Source organism: Abramis brama, assembly GCF_963993115.1.
Source record: "Abramis brama genome assembly, chromosome: 6".
In the NCBI taxonomy this organism is placed as follows: domain Eukaryota; kingdom Metazoa; phylum Chordata; class Actinopteri; order Cypriniformes; family Leuciscidae; genus Abramis; species Abramis brama.
The window spans coordinates 292,268-311,274 of NC_139968.1; the positions used below are offsets into that span (position 1 = coordinate 292,268).

Here is a 19,007-nt window from a genome sequence, read left to right on the forward strand (position 1 = left end):
CGAAAAGCACAACACTTTGTTTTTATTATGAGCATACACAAAAAAATACACACTAAACAGGATCGATTGATGTATATATAACACAAGCATATAAGATAAAAATTAAAAATTATTATTATTATTTTTTTTTGCACTCATACGGAAAAAAACGAGCCTATCGCGCCGGCGCGATAGCCGACCTCAGGGGGTTAAGCAGATATTCACAAATAAGGTACATAAGACATACGGCAGTATTTTAGTATGATAATCAGTGTTATAAGCTAGTCAAAATTGAGTGAAATATATTTAATATACAAATATGTTTAGAGAGTTATCACATTAAAAAAGTTTACACTTGAGCATATACACGAATTTTAGGGATATTGTAAGGCAATCTTTCCTGTAAGATGCCAAAAGCTAGCCAAAACTAAGCAGATATAGTCTGAATATTCATATGAGTTCTATATTATCAGAAAAATAATTATATAACTGTAAAACTTACCGATCGGCGGGATCAATTTGCTCTTGAAAATGCTGCCGTTCGTCGTCCGAGTCTTCATCTTCCTGTGAGGAAAAGGTGTATTCTTCCTCACTGTCCTGAAGGGCGTCTTTACCGGAGTAACGTGGCATTCTCGAAGCGCGATAAACTATCAGTAAGTCTGATGAAGAAACTGTGTTTTTATGGCATTGATCGGGAGGAGCCGGGTGCGAAGATCACCTAAACTATTTACCATGTGAATAGCTCCGGGGGCGGGGCGGCCTCAGCTCATTATAAAGATAATGAAGGAAGAAGGAAAAACGGTACCTCTCCTTGCTTTCAAAAGGATTACATGAGTTGAAAAAATTTGTTTTTTATATAAATTACTTCATTTAAAAGAAGAGATTTCAAGCTTCATAAAGACATATACCACGTGTCTGTGTGAGAAGTATTCACTGAGTTATGATTCATTTTCGGACGCGTTTCAGAATGGACTACACTGACAGAGAGAAGGCAGAACTCGCTTCGTGTTTATTTTTCTTTATTTTGGCGAAAAGCATAACACTTTGTTTTTATTATGAGTATACACATAAATAATACACATTTAATAGAATAGAGTGATGTATGAAACTCCTATGGAAAATCAAAGTCAACAGAGTATTTAAGAGTTTCTTTTACACTGATAAAAAAAGCGAGCTGGTATCGCCGGGGGTTAAACTCCAAACTACTTTAAACTTCTTCAAACTTTCTGGTCCGGCTTTCTCAAGCCAACTTAAAGTTTGTCTCTACGAACTTTTTAATCTAGTTTCACTTGTTTTCAATTCTTTAATTCATTTATTATTTTTTGCTTCAATTTTGTGCATTTGTTTTTGATTATCGACCGGAGGGATGCGTGCTGGGATTCCATTTCCTAATTATTAAACTAAACTAAACTAAACTAATTATTTATTACGCCTCTTTAGTGTCTTATATTTCCCTAGAGCCGGGGTGTAATAGTGCTTTTGAAGTAAGCGATCGAATATTCAGCAACCCGAGCTTTATCATTTGTTCATCCATATTATATGTGTTTTTTATTTGTTGAACATCAATTAAATTTTTACCCTTGAATGAGTTTAGGAGTTTTTTGTATGTCCTAATTCGGGGAACAGACACAGTGTCTATATGATGATATCTAGGTGAAAGAGGCTCTATGTGATGGGATTTATCTGACCTTGGTGACGCGAGGCCGCTAGCAGACGGTCGGTTTAGCCAGTCTGTCTGCTTCCTGACCTGAGCCCCAGATTGTCATGTTTGAGCTCTAAGACTATGTGCCATATTACTAGAGAGAAGAGCAGCACCATCCCAGGAGGGATGAATACCATCTCTTTTCAACAGGTCAGGTTTGCCCCAAAAACTTTTCCAATTGTCTATGAATTCTATATTATTTTGCGGACACCACTTCCACAGCCAGCGATTCAGTGAACACAATCTACTAACTATCTCATCACTCCTGCAGCTATATGGGTAAAAGTCCATGTACCTTATATGAAACCAGTGCTTGTGGGATGCTGTTATAGACCTCCTGATGCACACGTGGACTATCTGACATGCTTAGGTGAAATGCTTGATAATGTCTCTGATGTCAATTGTGAACTATACTTATTTGGAGATATGAACATTGATTGGAATAATGACAGATGCACAAAGAAAAAGAAATTACTTTCCTATATAAGTGTCTGCAATTTACATCAAATTGTTAATGTGCCAACAAGAATCTTTAGTCATTCTAACCCTAAATCTAACCCTAACCTCTAGTCTGGAAAATACGGTAAGTTATTAATTCTTTCTGTGCGACCCGGTACCAAATGTCCCACGGGGGGACCCCTGGCATAGATCACATAATCATAGTTGTCCACCTTAAATTTCATGGCTAAACTTAGCTCCTCATTTTCATGTGTGTCTGTCTTCTAAATGTCTTGCTCAACAATACGCTTGCCAAACAAAAGATGTACACAAACAAACCACATAAGATAGAAAAAGAAAAACTCACTCATTCAACAGCGTTCTCTTCCACTCACGCCCACTCACTCCCAACATCCACTCAGAGAGAGAGAGAGAAGCATAATGCCCATCAATAAAACACTAGACTAAACTCCGCTGGTAGCCATACTTGCTGATGATATTCCACAGTCTCATCCCGTCATCTCTGTAGTAGTATTGGGGCACAGTCTCCAGGCCTCTCTCAGAGATGTTATCGGGAAGACAGAGGGCGCTGTAGGTCAGGGAGGCAGTAGCACGCTTCAGCAACTTTTCCAATGGCTTTCCACCTACTCCTGCATACTAAGAGTGGTATCAATAACGGAGATTAGACATGACATAAAGTTAGGTTAAAGGCTACTGTATAAAAAAAGTTCTGTCACCACAAATTTCAATAAAACAATACATTTTGTAAAAGAGTAGATCAAGAAGTCAGTCATCACATTATTTTTTACCAATCTTACATGATATGTTTGCAGGTACATAGGATAGTGAACTGAATTCAGCAAAAAGTGTATTAAGATTATAATTGAAGACTTTAGTGCCTCTTTAACCATGACATATGCATACCTTGCTAATGGCCCCATCCTTGGATATCAGTCGATTCCGGGCCATGATGTTGATCTGGAGTGTGTATCGCATATGGGGAAAGAGGAGCTACAGAAGGAAAAGTATGTAAGAGATTAGCATTCACTGCCTTCACATTCTTTGAAGATAAAAATATATGAATGATGAATGAATTTTAATTTCTTGTCTGTGAGTGCGTGCGTTATTGCACCTGCGTGTGTGTACCTGTATCTGCAAGCCTGCTTTTGTAGGTGACTCCCTATGTTCCATTCCAGTTATTTTTACATGAATTACAGAATGATTCCATTGAGAGAATTGTTACAGGGAGGTGAATGGGTTTGAGTAAAACATTAGTGACTCGCTATCATTCCCTCTCTCTCTCTCTCTGTGGATATGACATGTCTGGAACCTGTTGTTCTATGAGCCCTCGCCGTTCACAAATGTCATACCAACTCATGCGTGACAGATTCAATACCTTGTAGAGAGGGTGTAGAGAGGGAAGATTGCGCAACGTGGCCACGGTGAACACCTCCGCCAGCAGGTGAGTCCTCAGCAGGTGAAAGTCCACCTCGTGAACGCCAAACTCTGCGTTTCGGACGAAGATCTTGGCCAGTTTCCAGTCGGCCTTTGAATCCGTTGGGAGGAAGATGGGGTTGTCTTTGCTGGGCTTTTGCCTTAACTGTGCAGATTAAATTTGAGCATTTGTGAAAATGGTACAAACTCTTTTAATGGTACAAACTCTTTTAAGGAAATGAGAAAGGATTTCTGCACTCCGAATGCAAGATATGCACCTGAATGGCGATGGGGAGCATCATGCCATGAGGGTTGCAGTACAGCAGGACCAGGGGAGCCGTGAGATACTGCTGCCTGCCACTGACCTTATTTCCCACCAGCCCGTCCAACATCTTATAGTCAGACAGGAAGATGTTCCCTTTCTGGGTATGGGGGTAGATCACACCAAATAATGAAGAAACCCAGGAAATTAGACAAAACCAGAGCAAACCAGACCCAGTCATTCCAAATCATTGCCATTTGCAAGTAGCGTACCTCCATCTCCTGCGCCAAGCTGCTCCCTCTTAAGGAGTCTTTGACCATGTCATCTGTGACGGGGAAATTCTCGGGCAGAGCTGAGCAGCGCTGGATCATCATGGGATTGAGGCCATTCAGAAACTGGTAGCCAAAGAACTTGTCCTCATCCCAGTGCTCCTGACAGTATTCTGCAAAGCATGCTGTGTCAGAACATATGCTACAGTACAGACTGTACTTTATTTGCAATACAGACATTTTAAACAGTTCATTCATTTAAGATGAGTACCAATGGTTTTGTTTCCATTTCCACAAAAGAGTGCTTCCATTTGGCGAATGCTTTCCCATGATTTTCTGCTGTTAGCTAATCCAGTTAGCTTCAGAACAGCTAACCTGCACACACAGAATATACAGTGCAAACATTAATAGTGTATGCCTTGACATACTACCTATGGTCCATCCTAGCTTTAGTTGTGAGCATCTTTGTAGTTACTATTAGATATTATATCATTACTGTCTTCGAGACAAAGCTATTTTGTGAATGCCATCCACTTCCATGAAAAATGCACGGAATATACATGGATCATGTTTTTAAATCACCAAAGTTCTTTTTTAATTAAAGCATACTTAAAATTAAATCTAGCTATAAATATTCAGCATTTCCACCAGTGCAATCTGTCACTAAAAAACACACCATATTTAGGCTAACCTACAAACAGAAAACACTGATACAGTCCATTGTCCTAACAATAATGGTGAAATGGTTAAGCTTGCTGTCGTGAGCTCACTACTTATGAACTATAGTTCTGATCTGATAGCGTGATCTAAATGTGTCTCTGGAGTCACCATTACTACTTTTAGCTGAATATGTGTAGCAGGATGAAGTGTATCTGTGTTGATTTTTGGCCAGTGTCATGTGAAACCATTGAACCTATCAACAGTCTGGTGTCATGGTATAAAATGGGGAGGTTTTTTGTCACTTGGGATGCGTCGTCGACACCCGTACCGCCCCTTTACGGAGGCCGCCATTTATGAATGGAGAGTATGAAGTGCTGTCTCGGCTCTGTGCGGCCGTGCACAGTCTGCCCCGGGCTTTGAGGTTGGTAACCTACGTCTGTTTTGAGGATTTTCATCAAGGGAATGTGTATTTACTATTTTGAGTCTGTGTAGTTCATTGACGAGCAACCGGCGGTATGTTGAGGCCAGCGAACACGCATAGTGCTGCGCTGAGAACGTTTCCGGTATGTATGAGAGCCATTCGCGTGGTTTGTCCCTTTTATTGTTTTATTAGTAATTTTTCTGTTTCATGTTCGACAGATTTGAGTGACGAGAGCAAGGGTTTCACCTCTATATTGCGGGAAGAGATGCGCGTCTGTTGACGTAACGCACTGCTGTCTTGCCTGGGCTTAGTTTTGTCGTCTTTTCGTTGGAGCGAACTTGAACTTGCATAACAGCGAGCTGGGACGATTCCTCGCCGCAGTGTGCGAATTAACGTGGAAGCGCGGCTGTTTCCTCGCTGACTTGTTCTGCTCTTTGAGTGTGTGTGCGGCCGATCGTGGCATGTTTGTTTTATTTTGATGTGTCTTTTGGTTTGTTTCGAATTTTAATTTAGATTTCTTTATTTTTGTCTTGTGCTCATTTTTGCGTATTTTGTATGTAATTTATTTTTCTTTGTTTAAGTTTAATTAGTTTATGTTTTGTTTGTGTATTTTTATTTATTTAATGTTTGTGAACTGACGGTGTCCTTTCTTTTTTTTTTCTCGTAAACAACGTGACGAAGAAAGTGTATTGAGGAGGGGTTTATAGCTGCTGTTTAACGGGGTTTACATTGAGTGCTGTGTTTGAGTGACCTGACTTCACCAGAGCGGGTGTGTGTGGATATTAAGTGTGTTGTGTGAATTGAGGGTCACAGCAGGCCATCTCCCTCCTAATTAAGCTTTCTTGTGTATTTGTATTTTTGTATTTATTTCTTTATTTTGAAGTTTTGTAAAGTGGTGTTTGTTTTCCTTTTCTTTTTGACATGTGAATATTGAGCCCTTGATAGATTAATGTATTGATGGTTTTAAATTTTGTATTTGAATAAAGCTGCCTCATCATTGATATTCCCTGGCCTATGTCTCTCTGCTTACCCATTTCTTTTGGTAACGAACCTGTGCGCTCCCTGATTTGGGGCTGATAGTTCCCGGTATACACCGGGTGGCGTAGTCGAACGTTATATAATAGTTTCATACAGTTCCCTCAAGTACCTGACGCCACTGGCTACATATGCATTTGTGAATCCTTAAAAAATTATTGCAGTTCATTTTTGAATAAAGCATACTCCAAAGTAATCTGACATTGCCTCTACATTACCAATATAACTTATGTCTCCTGTGGTGCTTGGGTCCATGGAACCCAGATGCAACAGAAATGTGTAAATCGTAGGTGAGAAAAGGCAAACATGGTTGCAACAGTGATATATTCTAAGTTTTTTCCCTCATTTTCATGTCGATGGGAACCTGCTGCTGCTACCGTTAACTGCGATCTGAAAGAGGAAGCCTATATGGCAAAGATTAACCATGAATAGGCCTACTGTCCATATTGCTTGTAATTGAAATTAAAATAGAGTCGACACCTGTTCAGTTGTTTCCCTAAATTCGTATCGTTCTGTTGTTCTAAAATACCCAATATTGGGTCCAGCAGACCCGTGAACACTGAACAGTGTGTAACAAAGACATGAACACTAGCCTACAGGAGGATTAAAAAATTACTTGGTCACTTACTGCTTTGCTGCGGTGAAGTAAAACTCTATTTCCTTTGTGAAAGAGAATCGGACTTCAGCTGGCAGAGCGTGGGTAGTTTCACAATCGATAACTTGAGGTGTGCCGTCAGCGTACATGCGCCACCTGGGGGTAGAATATTCAGCTGTACTTCAACGGAAGGAATTAATTTTCACTGAATTTATTTTAGTATAACGCAGACACTTCGCTGTCACACCCGACTTGTATTAGTGTGCTGCCCACTAACCTAAATGACTTTTGTTGCTTCTTTAGCTGCCTCATCCTTTTTCTTTGGGCTATTGGGTTGGTGCCGTGGAACACAAGTGAAGCTAAAATGCAAATGCCAACATTAATTCACAATTTAAATTTGTTTATGTTTGCAACCGAAAACATTTTTTGAAAAAATAAAATAAAATTAGGCTATAATTTTGTATATTTTGACGATAACTTGTCATCCATGTATTTAAAAAATAAAATAAAATCCTAGACACTTTAATTTGATTACAAATGTGCTTTATTTGAAAAAAGCTAATGGTAGCATTAGCCTATAGCTAAGTCACAGTCTTCTGAGATACATAAAAAACGATGTCTATGTAAAAAATAAATAAAATAAAAACATATGAATGACAACTACATACGCAATACATCTGCAAGCCATCACCCAATGAACATCAAAACAATGACAGCCTAGTAATCTCTAGTCCTGAGCCTGTGCAGGAGTTATACTTTATTAGAGCATCTAACACTTTTGGCATTATCTCTCCATCATATGAAGACACAAATGTTTCCTTAAAGGAATTCTTCTGCTATTTCCAAAAGTGTGTGTGTTTGTGTGTGTGTGTGTGTGTGTGTGTGTGTGCACATGCAGTATATTTGCAAGACATCACCACTGAACTTTCAATACACCAGTAAATGTGAATTTTGGCCATGACTTGAAATGGGAGTGCCTACCTTTAGCAGGTCTTAAAACGAGCCTCTCCTTACTGTCAAGCCAGCAGTAGCACGGAAACAAAATCTCATCTCCTTCTGGCATGTTGATCAAGATTTTATCGCAGAACCAATGGTTGTGAAGAAGACCCATAAACGGCTTGGAGTGGAGCTTGACAGCTATGAGCTCTCCCAGGGATGCTTTACAGTGAATCTTAAATTCTTGCACCTGCACAGACATATGTAAAATGGCGTTTTAGGGTCATTGTAGGTAAAAAATAATAATAATATGCAGTTGGGGGAGGGGGTTTAAAAGTCAGACAAGAAATTCAGAATTTCCATGAAAAAAAAACACAGATATTCTGTGATTATAAAGTCATAAATATGCAAGAAAAAAAACTTTCTTTTCACAAAAAATAGGAAGGTCTCGGTTTCGTATGTAACCCTCGTTCCCTGAAGGAGGGAATGGAGACATAGTCAGACATACCGTACTGATTGGGATCACACTTGGGGAGCATGTCATCTTTGATGTGCGTCAAAAAAGAGGCAACATACACTTTGAGGGTGGAGGGAGACAGCCCTCGCTCCAACCCATCTTGCAGGAAAGAAAGCGCGGAATTGACGAACACCTTCGGGGGTCTTCTCGGAGAGAAGAACACTATTCAATGAATAGGTTCCACTTCAGTGCATAAGCAAGCCTCCTTAGAGGGTGCTCTAGAATCTCTGCATCCTCTCCATTCGGGACCAGACATGGAGTTTTCCAGAGGTCTGGGCACGGGTGCCATCAGTGCCCCGTCCCTGAGAGAGGGTGTCCTCTGTCAGAGGAATGGGCCAGGGAGGGGCTGTCGAGAAGAGCAATAGTTCAGGGAACTAGGTCCGGTTGGGCAATAAGGGGCAACCAGCAAGACCTGCTCCTCTTCTCCCTGACTTTAGCACAGTTTCTGTGCAAGAAGGCTCACTGTGGGAAACGCATACTTGTGGATGGCCCCGGGGTCAGCTGTGTGTCAGTGTCTCCGTGCCGAGGGTCCCCTTGGTCACGGCACTTTTCGAATAGGGGTTTAAATATTAATCGATTCGTATCGATGCATCGATTATACAGCCGACGATTCGATGCATCGATGCATCCGCAAGAGTATCGATTAATGTGTTTATTTTGCCGCCTGTCTGTTCGCTTGTCTATTTTCAGCATCCACTCCGACATATGCGTACAACCTACACTTATAGCTGCGGGTGGCGCGAACCTCATTGTTGTCTTCTACTTCACACCACTTCGCACGTGTTACTTACGTTTCACGGTCTATCTATGTTCACACACATTGTTGAGTCTGACTTTCAAGAGCGATGGAACCGTCAGAGCGAGTTTGCAATTAAAGTGAAATTTTACACACTCCAGTGGGTGTCAAGTCATGCGTGTGGAAGTATTTTGGCTTCAGGAAAACAGATGGAGCAGTGGTAAGAGATGTTGCAGTTTGTCTGATTGCACTTTATTGTAATGCCCATTTCACACAGAATCCGTTTGCGGTGCGTATTTATTCCTGTACCCATGTTAACAGAGCTTTCACACTGCACGGGGATGCAGTCCGGCGATCCGTTCCAGTTGCGGTGCGTATACAGCAGTGCAGAGATCGTTTCCACACCAACTCTATTTCTGCTGTGTTGCAAACGCTGAATTAAACTGACAGCGCATGTTTCGTGGTCAAAATGAACACAGATTGACCTGAAAATGCAGTAATTTCACCATAAATGCATTTAATTAAATAAAATGTAGTAATCTCACCATAAATGTATTTAATTGAATTGTACTATTTTTCACAGGATCTTTTATACTTAAAGACTGGGGTAAAGCAAGGAAAACTGTTATACCGTAAATCTTCTAATATTGGCCTGTATTCCATTAGCGGCCGGGTCTCTAACATTGGCCGGTCTCGCTGTCGGCGGAGGTAAATAAAGGCCGGTCTCTAATAGTGACCAGGGCTATTATTAAAACCAACATTTTTCTGGGCACTAGACCACAACATTATGCTTGTGATAGTAACATGCAAATACCACAGGGGGGCAATGTTTGCTAATGAATCCAAGCCATAGCTACGGTAGCCTGGTCATGTCAATCACTTCGCTCTTGACTCGCACGTGAGACTTCAGTCACCGGTAGGCTAATGTTGTATACCATGGCAGCTGCGAAGCCAAAGAGGATTTTTGGTGAAAATCTATTTTTTAACCCCCTGAGATCGACAATAGCGCTGGCGCGTTAGGCTCACTTTTTTTCTTAAAGGGGGGGTGAAATGCTATTTCATGCATACTGAGTTTTTTACACTGTTAAAGAGTTGGATTCCCATGCTAAACATGGACAAAGTTTCAAAAATTAAATTGTACGTTTGAAGGAGTATTTCTGTGCCAAAAATTGTCCTTCCGGTTTGTCAGAAGTTTTGGAAAGTTTTTTTCGAGTATGGGCCTGTGTGACGTCAGATGGGGCGGAATTTCCTTATATGGGTCCTAAGGGGCACTTCTCCCGGAAAGGCGCGGGCGCGTGCATCCGTAGACCAAATTTTGCCATGAATGTGAACATATGTTGTCTGTGAATTTTTTATTTAACCTTTCGTGTGAAGAATGCTACAATTTAGCGGGTAGAAGTTTGATACGGTAAGACTTTGTGTGAGAGCACTTTGTGGACTACAACTCTTCGCTGCTACCACTCGCACACGGACACTAGCTCACGGATCCCGCTAAACATGGCTGTCTTTGGTGCACTTCACCACCTTATTTCAGGGAGAGGACAAAATCGTTGAGGTTGGTGAAAACCACGGGTAAGTCAACTTTATGGGGTGACGTCACATAGGCGACATGTAGTCTTTCTCGTTATGTCTTTTTCACAACTGCTGGCCGAAGAATCATACCATATACTGTCAAACTCGTAACATGAAAAGTTACCAGAACCGGGACCAGAAAATAATTATTTTCTCCCATTCACTTGCATTGACGATTTTTCAACCTAGAGGTCCACTTGGGGTTTTACCCCAATAAAGGCCTGGGCCGCGATGCGCTTGAGTAAAATAAAGGCCCGGGCTTATACTAGAGGATTTACGGTATTTGCTGTTCTATTTGCAGTGCATTGAGCACAAATGCTATAGTGTAACATACACATTATGTGAATAGAATACTGTTTCTGTATGGGGTGGGGTGGGGTGGGGTGGGGTGGGGTGGGGTGGGGTGGGGTGGTGTTTGTGGTGGCGCAGTGGATAAGACACATGCCTTTGGTGTGAGAGACCCGGTTTCGAATCCACTGTAAGACAACAATGTGTCCCTGAGCAAGACACTTAAAACCCCCTGGGGTCGACGGTATCGCCGGCGATACCAGCTCGCTTTTTTTCAGTTCAGTTCAAAAGAAATTAATTTTGCTCTGTGGACTTTGATATTACAAGCAAGTTTCATACATCAATCGATTCTGTTAAATGTGTATTATTTTTGTGTATACTCACAATAAAAACAAAGTGTTGTGCTTTTTGCCAAATAAAGAAAAATAAACGTGATGCGAGTTCTGCCTTCTATCTGCCAGTGAAGACCATTCTGAAACGCGTCCGAAAATGAACTGTAACTCAGTGAATACTCAGTCAAACAGACATACAGATACACAGACATGAAGCTTGAATTCTATGCTTTTAAATGAGGTAATTTATATAAAAAACAAATATTCTCATCTTGTGAAATCTGTATTAAAAGAGAGCGATCCCAGTCGAGCTCATTAGAGCTAATTCAAAGGTAATGTGACTCCGCCCACGGAGAGCGCGTGCTATTCAAACGCAAACTACTGAGGCAATCCAAGCAAACCTGTGAACGCCCCCATATCAGCCCGAGAAAACAAGTTTATTCAGATCATTGTAGCCTACGTGTTTACACCATCTGGCAGCGCTGTGAGAAATATTAATAAAGGAAAATCTACCTCAGAGTGCGGGTATTGCAGGAGAGAGGATCCGAATATGTAGTAAGTTTTTTTTCCTTCTCAAGTTAATCGCGTTTCTGTGAATGAATGAACGGCAGCCGCAGAGATGCTCGCTGTTTACCACAGCTCGCAAAAAGACAGTTTAAATTTAAATTGTGTCTCTGTGTGAATGAATGATGATGTTTTAGCAAACTGTATTGCTATACTGAGTTGAGTAAAAATCGACAGAAATATGTTGAAATAAAATGTAGGCTATTTGTATAAGCAACGTTTTAAACTGAAAATTAACATTTATATGCCCTAATATTTCATAAAAACAACGTTATACAGTCAGGCGTTTCTGTTTGTGTATGAATGTTTCGGTTTTAGCAAACTGTATTGCTATACTGAGTAAATATCGACTAAAATATGTTGAAATAAAATGTATTTGTATAAGCAACGTATTAAACTGCAAATTAACATTTATATTTCTTATAATAAAAATGAAAGACCTATGTTACAGACATATTAAAGACAACATTTCGTTGATTAGTTTTGGATAGATTATACATTTTTACTGTAAAATATCTGCCACCTCAAATAAGCTTTTGTTTGCCAATATTTGCTTATGTTAAATATAATATGTTTATGTTTATGTTATGTGTTTATGTATATAAATATATATGTATATGTCAAAAATAAAGTTATCAAATAATCAATCAAATCCTTAACTTTGAAATATGTATGATAAAATGTATACTTTAGTTTTTACAAAGAAAGATTACACTTGAATTGTTGTTGTAATTGTAACCTTTTTAATAAAAAAATATATTTACAAGGTAGATGTAAACAAACTATTAAAAGGTAAATATAAGCCTTTTCTTTAAATAACTTTTATTGTGTTTTATTATTGACAAATTTGGGGAGAGGATAAATATTCCAAAACTGAAAATACAGTATGAGAATTAACTGCACAATTACTAGACATGTTTTCCTTGGATATTATAGGCCAAATTGCAAGCACAATATGTGGAAAAATAAAAAAGAATTGAGATGCTTCCAACTGTTGCTCTTGCATTCTTGTGGCTCAGTGACTCACCTGAATGAATGGCTCATTAAGTATGCAACCCCATTGTCTCCTCGGGTGTGAACCACTACATATACATGACCATAGACGCCCACTCCGCATATGGCCTTTCCAAACAGAAAGTGCTTTGCAAAATTCAAATCAATGTATTGTGTTATGTGAATGATAAGGCAGGGTGATTTTCACTTTATTTTGAAGAAAAAACACTAGGCGATGACATCCATTAGACAAAAGTCTTATTGGCACATATTTAGAATGTGTTTTATGGCCTAATTTCAGAAACTTTAGTTTTTAGTTTTTTCAATAACCATGCATAAACATTATTCTCTCAAAAATGCAGACATGTACATTCTTGTTGCTCACATTTCATGGTAGCCCTGTTTGTGCTAAATAGTGTGTAATTTTTTTTTGCCATTAACATGTTTATAAGCAACTGAAAAAAGCAAAAATGTCAGGGCATGTCAGAACATCTCAAGGACCCCAAAAACACCTTAGACCCCAGAGGGTTAACCCCTAGTTGCTCCAGAGGCGTGCGACCTCTGACATATATAGCAATTCTAAGTCGCTTTGGATAAAAGCGTCAGCTAAATGAATAAATGTAAATTTAAATGTAAGTGACTACAGTGGCTCAATCTTAAGTTTATAAAGGGACGAGAATAATTTTTCTGCGCAAAAAAACAAACAAAAATAACAACTTTATTCCACTATTCATTTCCTTCTCTCTGGGCCTCGAGTGAGTTCACGTAGTATAAATGCGTAGCGCATCTGTGTTGTACGTCACACGTAAGCTCACTATTGGCTGACGCTGGTCATGTGTGTGATGCGTGTGACGTACAACACAGACGCGCTACGCATTTATACTACGTTAACTCACTCATGCATGCTGCCTGATAATAGGCTACTGAGCTGGGGACTATTTTCAGGCGCTGCGTCATATCATTACGCCTGCTTCACCCATGGTACTGTAGCAAAGTTTCTTGATTATTACGCAGGAATGAGAGTATAGTTCCTAGCCATATCAGCCTAGAAAATCACAACTTTTCATTTTCCGTCGGTCTTAGTACACAATGTAACTACAGAAGAGTCAAAAATAAAATTTTAAATAGGAAAAATATCAAAACTCTTTGTTCATTTTTTGGAGAGAGATGCTAACGGTCTTGTCCGGTTCAATTCATTATTCTAAGCTATGCTAAAAGTGGGACCCCAGACACGGAGATCAGCAGAATGGATTCGAAAATGGTAAAACTCAACTGTTTAACTCTGGGGGAGTTGTAAAATGAGCCTATTTCCAAAAAAAGTGGAGTATCCCTTTAAGACCATTTTACCAATCGCACTGAGACACTTAAAATAATACCAAACATGAAAAGGAAAAATCAACATATTCACAAGATACACCATATGTGATATATAGACATTCTTAATGAACTTTCAGTGACTTGAGGAGGCAGAGGGGGGATGAGTTGAAGTCAGACAAGGGGGCAAGGAGATAAGTTTGGGCAGGACAAGGTCCTGTGCTCTGTCTTTGCTATCTGCTGTCCAGGGTGCATTTTATGGCTTTCTTGCAGGGTGCGTTTAGTTTTTAGCAGGGAAATCAGTCCTTACATAACCTTCTGTCATTTTTTCTCTTCAAAGTGTACACTTGTAGGTGTTGATTATAATTAGGCTAATTTACTGATAGCCCCGTTAAATAATAATAAGGATAAACAGTATTTTTTTTTAAACTATATAATTATCTAACATCAGACTAATTAAAAATCAACCTCAAAACATAAAATGCTAAATGGGGATATCTATAAGCCTATCTAGCATAAAAACAAACAATTGTCAGAACGTCATCTCTCAGTTGCTGAATGTCGTGCAACAATGTTGCTACAGCCCTGTGCGTCTTACAATTCTACATTGTTTCAATGTTCAGAGCACATAGACAGCGACGTAGCCATAGAAGAAATGCAAGTGCCACAGTTGTTGCCACAAGGTAAATGTGTTTGCTGGGGATACTGTATATATTACTGCGTGTCATCCACACCAATTACAAACAACAACTGTAACAAATGATTTAGCCTTTGTTGCTTCAAAGAAAAAGAATGCCATGTTGAATTCACCTTAGGCTACAATAAAACGAGGTTGATCGCAAATTAAAGCGTTGGCATGAACATGTTTCGTTAACAGTTCATGTTTAGATAATGCCAGATTGTTGACAATCATAGGCCTAGTCCACACGGACACGGGTATTTTTATAACCAGAGTTTTTCCTCCTGCGTTTAAAAAAAAAAATCCCGTCCACACATGTTCGGTTTAAAAGAAATCTCCGCCTACATGAAAACGCAAAAAACACGCTTTCACGAACTGTCAAGAGCATGCCACACCAGCAGGGGGTGATCGTAAAGCCACGTTGGCCAATCAGAAAGAAGCCTGAATCAGAAGCAAAAACCCCGGTTTTACTGTCTACACGACAACACTGCAACCGGCGTTTCTGAAAATCCTCACCCTGGCAGGGGTTTTCAAAAATGTTCGGTTTCAGTGACCTGATACTGCGTTTCTGTGTGGACGAACGGCCGAACCGCGTAAAAAAAGTCACGGTTATAAAAATACCCGTGTCCGTGTGGACAAGACCATAAACCAATTGCTCAAACATTCTAAAACTCTATAGAACCAGTTGAAACAACTGGATTGAACACTTCAATTTATTTATTTTTTAATTGAAAATCCTTTAAATAGCTACATTAGCTACAATATTTATAATAATTTAATTAAGATAGGGCCTATTTGGATACATCGAGAGATTTATCCTGAAAGGAATTTTGCCTTTGCCTGTTCTGTATCATCAGGCTGGCTATCCGACACTCTCCATATGAAAGACAGGACATTAACACCTATAGGCTACAATAAAGCTACGAATTGCAAGAAGTCGTGAAGTCACGAAGAGAAGTCGCAGTTCAGACTTAGACATTACATTAGCATTATTAAAGTGTTAAGGAAGGGATTAAATCATTTAGGCTACATGTGGCAATATTTCTGTCATAAAAAAGTGTATTAACTTAATATTTAATTATTTCAATAGTAAAATAAAATGCTACTTCGGTTTAGGACAGCTTTTTCAAAGCAATACGACATACAAACTTTAAACGCATGTTCATTTGTTATCGTGAAAAAAAAATGTTCAACTCAATATCAAATTCCACAGGTATCTTAGGATCCTTAAAACCAGGGTGTGATTTGTGAATTAATCAGAGGGTGGTTATTTTTATTTATTCAAATAAATCTCAAACCATAGTGGGTATTTTGTGCTGCTGTTAAACTAAATAACATTTATACAATAATTATGAACTTAAATGAAACAATATCGCAACGTTTCGACAAAGAAATTATTTGATCTATTTTTACATTTTAATTCAGGGCGATTTATGTTTAATTAGAGCGAGATTTTCACTCTTGCGTTGCCCTTTCCTCATTGGGACGTGCTCATTTACATGTGTCGTGAAAATTTTAAACTGTATATTAAACTATCCATGTTTCTAACATCTAACCTTATAACTTTAACATCTAACAATTTGAAGAGGATGTACTATGACAAAACCAATGGAAAACTTTGACTGTGTGCGTATGCATGTATGTAAAAATAACATAGTTCGGGAAATGAAACTAGACAATCTGTTAGAATCTTGTGATTAACAGATGAAGTCATAATTAACCCTTGTGTGGTGTTCATATTTCTGTTACTCAGCCAGTGTTCGTGGGTCTGGTGGACCCGCTGCATTTTTGGGTTTTAATTCAACACAATCAAAAATGTTATGTTAAATTACTCAACAGATGTTTACTTCATCCAAATTAGAAGCAATATAAACAACATATATGGTTAATATTTTCTCTTTACCTTTTTTAGATCTCAGTTTGAAAAAATAATTATTTGTATCATTTTTCTTTTGATAAAAAATGAAAACGGGTCCAACAGACCCGAACACCATACAAGGGTTAAGATCAAAGTTTGCTTTACCTAGTAACAGAGGGGTTTGCATATGAAGAACCAATCAAATAATGGGGTAATTATGTAATGCAGCCTGACATTTATGCCATACCCCGATTCTATAAAAACTGTGGTATATGTGTTTTACGGGGGGAGTCTCAATGGAATTTGTCTGAGATCCTCCGGCCTTGATTCTTCTTGGGAGAGTTCTCTGAGAACTGCTCGAAGACTCTCCCGGCCGTTATTAAAGCATTTAGAGGACATTTGCTGATGTCTGTCTGTTAATTTCTGCTGCGCAGCAGGTTAGTTTAGGAAAACAAGTTAGACTAGGAGATATCAAGTGGGGACGTCAATTTGTAGACGAGACTCAGATAGACTAAACGTCGACAGTAGACGTTAGGGGACGTCGATTTGTAGACGAGACCCAGATAGTAAGAGACTAGGCCAGTTGTTGACTGAAGACGCATGGAGCTGGAGTATAAAGGTTATTAAGTGTCGATTTGTAGACGCTAGATAGTCGGGTTTAGGGAAAAAATTCCACTACACATGATAACAGGATAAATAAATTATATGATGGCTTGATTTTGGTGTACCAATTGGCTGAAGGGATGTGATTGCCATGCTTTAGGTAAAAAAATAAAATAAAATAAAAAATCCTGCTTTTTAAGGACTTTTCAGTGAATAATTTCTTCTTTCCCCCTCCAGATTCTCCAAGGACCCAGGCTGATTACTGGCAATTTGGTGGAGGGTTTTTCTTTAGCTGCTACATTGCACTGTCACTTCTGGTATGGATTTATTATCCTTTGTGTTATGTTTTGATTTTACTTAATTTAATAAACATGTACTTAATTTTATTTAATTAGTACAATGCATAGCCTAGTTAGGATTCTGAATTAAAACAGTGTAATGTTTCTCCACAAATATTATCAGAAATATACGGAGGCGAAAATTGTTGAAACAAAATAAACCGGCATTGAAAGATATAAATTAAAGAACAACAGAACTGACACATGGAGTAATATTTCTTTTTTCTCAATTCCACCTTGGGGCTCTGAAGAACTGTGAATAAATGGTTGATATTGTAAATTTACATCTGAATACATAAAATATGTGTTTTGTGGATAGTGTTGTATACTTTGTTTTCAACCTGACTGTAATTGAACTATAAAGTGAAAATCGTATACATTATATATTTTGTATTCAGTGTTTAGGGTTTTTGCTTTTAGTTATACAGGATAGCACAGAAAGCAGACAAGAAGTGAAGAGGAAGTGATGGCATCGGAATGGACCTCGAGCTGGGACTCTGTCGGAGCACTGCACAAGGCTTCGCATTTTATTAAGAATTTGAAAACTTTTTTTACTATACATTTTAAATATTAAATGTTTTATTTAAGGTTTACTGTAATTGATTTTTTTTTTTTACAGAAGCTTTTACTGTTACTGTAATGTAATTGGACAGTCTTTAAATATTCTGTTTAGATTTCTACTTCTACAGGTTTTTAACATTACTTCGAAAAAGCTGCAAGTTAAATTTTGAGATGTTTTTCATCTGTTTTAGAAAGTATTTTTAGACTTTTTTTGTTTTGTTTTCCAAAATAAAACTTGTTTTACAATCTTGAGCATGTGTTTTTATTAAGCCATTGCTGCCAGTCATTTGACAGTTAACCCTCTGAGGTTGGCAATTGCTTTTTTCCTTATCAGTTGAATTGAGACCCGAAATAATAATAATAATACATCACACTTGTATAGTGCTTTTCTGGACACTCAAAGACGCTTCACATAGGGAATAAAAACAAAACAAAAACAAAACAAAATGGTTTTTCAAAACAAAAAGAAATACTCATTTGACTTTGATTTTACAAACAAGTTTCATACATCAATCGATTCTGTTAAATGTGTATTATTTTTGTGTATACTCACAATAAAAACAAAGTGTTGTGCTTTTTGCCAAATAAAGAAAAATAAACACGAAGCGAGTTCTGCCTTCTCTCTGTCAGTATAGTCCATTCTGAAACGTGTCCGAAAATGAACAATAACTCAGCGAATACTCAGTCAAACAGACATACAGACACACAGGCATGAAGCTTGAATTCTCTTCTTTTAAATGAAGTAATTTATAAAAAAACAAATATTCTCAGTTCATGTAATCTGTAAGAAAAGAGCGAGATGTCCGTCGTTCTCATCTCATCTAATTATTTGTAATGTGACTCCGCCCTCGGAGAGCGCGCGCTATTCAAACGCAAATGACTGAGGCAATCCACGCAAACTGTGAACGCCACCATATCAGC

The 19,007-nt window shown here is 38.6% G+C and overlaps 1 protein-coding gene across 1 annotated transcript; it reads right to left on the reverse strand.

Moving 5' to 3' along the window:
• Positions 1–2,578: 2,578 nt before the first annotated feature.
• Positions 2,579–4,395, reverse strand: LOC311085217 (polyunsaturated fatty acid lipoxygenase ALOX15B-like; the record flags this gene model as incomplete). Its single annotated transcript, XM_084117651.1, has 6 exons — positions 2,579–2,776; positions 3,044–3,130; positions 3,516–3,719; positions 3,832–3,975; positions 4,088–4,257; positions 4,356–4,395. 6 exons carry the CDS (start codon positions 4,393–4,395, stop codon positions 2,579–2,581), a joined length of 843 nt encoding a protein of 280 aa, XP_083973777.1.
• Positions 4,396–19,007: the final 14,612 nt, after the last annotated feature.